Raw genomic sequence first — 5,041 nt, 5'->3', positions numbered from 1 at the left:
ATAATCGTGATCTTGAGCCTCCAGAAAAATAGTGAGCAACTCGTGGTTATCCATGGTTGGCTTAACTCTAGCCGCTTGCTCCCTCCATTTCATGGCATACTCCCTAAAGCTTTCAGTCGGCTTTTTCTTCATATTGGACAGGGAATTGCAATCTGGCACAATATCAATGTTGTACTGAAGTTGTTTGATGAATTCCTGAGCCATGTCATCCCAAACGTGCCAGTGGGAGATATCTTGGTCAATGAACCATTCAGAGGCAACCCCCATCAGACTTTCGTCAAAATAAGCCATCAACAATTCTTCTTTTCCTCCTGCACCCCTCAGCTGGCCGTGTCCATTATATTTCTCAAATTTTGGGGTCTTGAACCCTGGTGGAAAATGGATGGGAGGGAACATGCATAGATCACTGAATGAAACACTTTTGTGACCACCGAGATCTTGAATCTTCTTTATGTTCTGCTCAAGACTTTTCACTTTTCTGGCCATCTCATCTGGCTCACCCGTCTTGGCAGCCTTTTCAGTTTCTTCTGGTGACTCATATTGAGGAGTCTGATTATATACAGTCGAGACCCTAAAAGCCATATTTGGAGAGTAGTAATGGCCATCATAAGCATAAGATGGTGTCTCATTGTTTGGCCTCGTCATAGGAGGTCGTGGCAGGATTGTATATACCGGCACGCCAGACATGACGAAGGGGTGTTCCAGACTGGTGCGGTTGGAGGTCGCATATTAGAGGTACCAGGGGCAACAGGGAAGCTGTAATTTCGCACATACCCTGGTGTTAGAATGTGATCGCTCGCTGCATAGAGTGGCGGTTGAGTAGCCAGGGGTACGGTGGCAGTTCCCTTTGAGGGACCCTAAGGGGGAGGCTGCCCGGAGACCCATGCCTAATACACATTAGACAGTTGTTGTTTCAATCTTCTTACTTCCTCCAACTCTTTCTCAACTGACTGACCTTGGGGGTTATTAGTGACCAACTCGATTTTATTGTTGTTAGTCATTGCTACCTTTCCCTTAGATCTGGTAAAGTAATGACGTGTTGCCAGTTTTCACCACAAACTAACCATCTTAAGTTTACTATAAAAGAGACAACAAACGTGTTAGGGTTAGGCATTTTACAGATATAAATCACAAGTAATATGCCATGCTCCTAACATTATTACCATTTCTAACATGCTTTTGGAGGCTTCATGTTTCATTCCGGCTTATAAGGTTGATGCTTATTGGCGCTCTTATTTTTTCCTCTCTCTCTCTCTCTCTCTTTCACTTTTCTTTTCACTTACCTCATTTTTATCCCTCATTTTAGAGATGTTGAAAAATATTTCGATCGAACCTTTTGGAGGTTGCCTATGTATCATGTCATCAGGTCATTACATAGTTCAAGGACATGACCAATTTGATACAAGACTCAAAAACAAAATTTACATAAAGACAAACATTTAAACAAGACCAGACTCAATTTAGACAGACCTTTTAAGATAAAAGGAAAAATAATAAGACTCAAAACACCAAAAGACTTTTACAGACTCAAAGACAACAAAAGAACAATCAAAGTGGACTTCCAACTAAAAGAAGACTCTAATCTCTACAGGAGAATCCACCGGCATTACTGTAGTCAAGGCACTTATTCCTGTGGCTGACCCTAATATTGTGGTTTATCCTCTCTAAGTATGCAGATATGTGACGGGCGACGTTCAATGATACTTCTGCAAATCGCACAGGCATTATTACCTGGAAACTCCTGCATGCTAGGGAGGTATATATGACTACCTCAAGGATATTTCCCTTAATGTGCTCCTGACCCAAATGCAACTCTTGATTTCGAATATTCCAAGAGCTTCCTTTCCATTGTTGAGGAAAAAACATTTACACCCAAAGGTCCTTAAATGTATTAGCTTGGGCTTCCTTCCATTCAGCAGTTCATATGGATTCTTATTCAGAAGGGACCTAATCATGCACCTGTTCATCAAGTAGCAAGCAGTATTGACAGTTTCTTCCCAGAAATTCTTTGTGATCCCACTGTCAATCAACATTGTCCTTGCCATGTCTTCAAGAGTTCTATTTTTCCTCTCCACAATATCATTTTGTTGAGGTGTTCTTAGAGGCGAAAAATTGTGAGTGATACCATTTTCAGTACAGAACTCATCAAATTTGGCATTGTCGAACTCTGTCCCATAATCAGACCCGATGCAGGCTACATTATTACCCATATTTACTTGAATCCTTTTGACGAAAGCAACAAACACTCCAAAGGTTTCGTCCTTGGTTCTGAGAAATAGGGTCCAGGTGAATCTGGAGTAATCGTCGACTATAACGAAAATATATTTCTTTCCTCCCCTGCTTGCCACCCTCATGAGTCCACATAGATCCATGTGAAGAAGATTAAGTGACTTTGAGGTACTGACTTCCCTTTTGGGCTTGAATGAAGATCTGACTTGCTTACCTTTTACACTTGCATCACACACTTTGTGATTCTTGAAATTTGACTTAGGCAGACCACGAACCAGGTCCTTCCTGACCAATTTTTTCAGCAACGTGAAGCTTGCATGACCCAGCCTCCTATGCCATAATTCAGCATCATCGTTTAATAGGACTTAGATAGTTGAGATCACCATTCTACAGAGACTCAAAATCAGCAACATAGATATTTTTGTATCTTTTTGCTACTAGCACCACCTCACCAGTCACTATGTTTGTGACTGTACATACTTGTGACACAAATTCCACCTTGTTTCCCTTGTCACAGATCTAGGAAACACATTTTCGATTGAGTGTGAGAGAGACTTCCCAATCCTTCCAACTCCCAGAATGTATCCTTTCTTGCCATTACCAAAGGATACACTCCCTCTTTGCAGGGCTTTAAACGAAAGGAAATCAGTTATACTTCTAGTCATGTGCTTTGAGCAGCCACTATCCATGTACCATTGTATGCTGCTTTCCTTCACTGTTCCCTGCACAAGAGAATTAGGAGTCAGATTTAGGACCCAAACGGGTTTGGGTCCCTTATAATAAGGAAAGAGGTGAATAAGGGATCTTCTGGTCCAAGCAGGCATCATGCGTTTTTTATATGAGGGACCAGGTTCCCTACCAGTAGTTACTTTCTCAGCAAAAACTATATTTTTCTGTTGTGACTGAAATCTGGTCTTATAGTTTTCTTTAAAGTGCCCAGTGTTTCCACAGTGGGTGCAAATCCAATTATCGGGTACAGTAACATACTTGCTATGAAGGTTATAAGGAATCTTTTCCCTTTGGAACCCAATCCCCTGTCTGTTTCCCCCATTGTTGGTGTACATGGCAGTGATAGCATCAGAGGGCCAGGTCCACTTGAGTGATTTTTCAAGATCACTCTTCACTCTTCCTAATTCTTCATGAAATTATTTGTTTTTCTCAAGCTCAGCACACAGACTAGACTTCATTGAATTTAACTCACTTTCAAGCTTAATGTGTGCCTCGCTTGCAACTTCCTTTCCCTTTTGAGAATTTTCAGGCCTACTCTCTATTTTAGGTTCTCCAATTGTTTCCTTCAAGTCCACTACCACCACTAATAGGTCATCACTCTCATGCTCAATGTTAGTAACTCTCTCATCTAAGATTTCTTTTTCCTTTCTTACACACTCACAGGTCTCTTTTAGGTCTACCATAGCGACCATTAGATCATCTCTTTCATGTTCTATATTTGCAATTTTTTCATCTAAGGCATCCTTCTCTTTCTTCAGGTTCTCAATTGTTTCCTTTAAGTCAACAACCATGATTACTAACTCATCTTTGGTTTGTTCTACTTCTCCTAACTCCATAGTTAAAGCATATTTATCATTTATAAGACTGTGATAGGTATCAATTAACACATTTTCCAAAGACATGAGTTTTTTAGGAGAATAAAATTTCTGATTTCTCCGAACATCCAGAAAATTTACCTCATCATCGTCGTAATCTTCATCATTATCAGACTGAGCCATCAAGGCAAAGATTGAGTCATACTCAGTTGCTTCACTTTCTATTGCCATCATTGAACTATCACCATGATTATTTTCTTCTTCAGATTTGCTGGAGGAGTCTCCCCATGCAGCAAGAGCTTGCTTTATAACATGGTCAGCTGTATTCTTTCTCTTGAAGCGTTTATCAAGAACCGGGTTCCTCTAGTCGACTTTGTCAAAGTTGTTTTTGTACTGATCTTGCTTTAAGAGATGGCACTCCTTGATGAAGTGTCCTGGCTTGCCACATTTATGACAGAGGTCATAATTGTTTGGCTTGCTATAACTTCCCTTTTTTGGAATGCCTCCATTCCTGTGAACCATCTTCTGGAATCTTCTTGTCAAGTAAGCCATATCGCCATCCTCACCACTTGAATTATTGCTGTCTGTCTTGTGGACCAGGTTCTTCTCCTGTTGGGTTTTCTTCTTTCATTGTCCTTCTTCTTCTTCATTTCATATGTTTTTAGATTGCCAACAAGTTAATCTATGGTCAGTGTCTGCAAGTCCTTCGCCTCTGTAATGGCGTTCACTTTGCTTTCCCAAGAACTGGGCAGAACACTAAGGATTTTCCTGACAAGCTTATTTCTTGGAATAATTTCACCAAGAGAGTGAAGCTCATTAATTATGGAGGTGAAGCAAGTGTGCATATCTTGGATGGATTCATCATCTTTCATCCTGAAGAGGTCGTACTCAGTTGTGAGCATGTGGATCTTGGATTGCTTCACCTAAGTTGTTCCTTCGTGAGATGTTTCAAGAGCCTCCCAGATTTCTTTTGCAGATTGGCATGCCGATATCCTATTATGTTCATCAGGACCAACGCCACAAACAAGAATTTTCTTTGCACGAAAGTTCTTTTCTATGGCCTTTCGATCATCATCATTGAATTCCTTCCTCGTCTTGGGAATGGCTACAGCTCGGTCGCCAAGATTCTTGGTGGGAACAAAGGGTTTGTCACATATGACATCCCATAGCTCAGAATCTTCAGCCATAATGAAGTCATGCATCCTAGTTTTTCATCATCCGTAATACTGTCCATTGAACCTAGGTGGTCTGTAAGTAGACGGGCCTTC

General features: G+C 40.9%; 1 protein-coding gene across 1 annotated transcript; it reads right to left on the bottom strand.

Moving 5' to 3' along the window:
• Positions 1-1,766: 1,766 nt before the first annotated feature.
• Positions 1,767-4,004, bottom strand: LOC138892891 (uncharacterized). The gene is made up of 4 exons (XM_070176644.1): positions 3,431-4,004; positions 3,099-3,364; positions 2,710-2,951; positions 1,767-2,559 (listed from the first exon to the last, which is right to left on the bottom strand). The coding sequence occupies exons 1-4, from the start codon at positions 4,002-4,004 to the stop codon at positions 1,767-1,769; spliced, it is 1,875 nt and encodes a 624-aa protein (XP_070032745.1).
• Between the last annotated feature and the right edge of the window lie 1,037 nt (positions 4,005-5,041).

Source organism: Nicotiana tomentosiformis, chromosome 5 (genome assembly GCF_000390325.3).
Source record: "Nicotiana tomentosiformis chromosome 5, ASM39032v3, whole genome shotgun sequence".
Taxonomy (NCBI): domain Eukaryota; kingdom Viridiplantae; phylum Streptophyta; class Magnoliopsida; order Solanales; family Solanaceae; genus Nicotiana; species Nicotiana tomentosiformis.
This window is presented reverse-complemented; position numbering and strand designations above follow the sequence as displayed.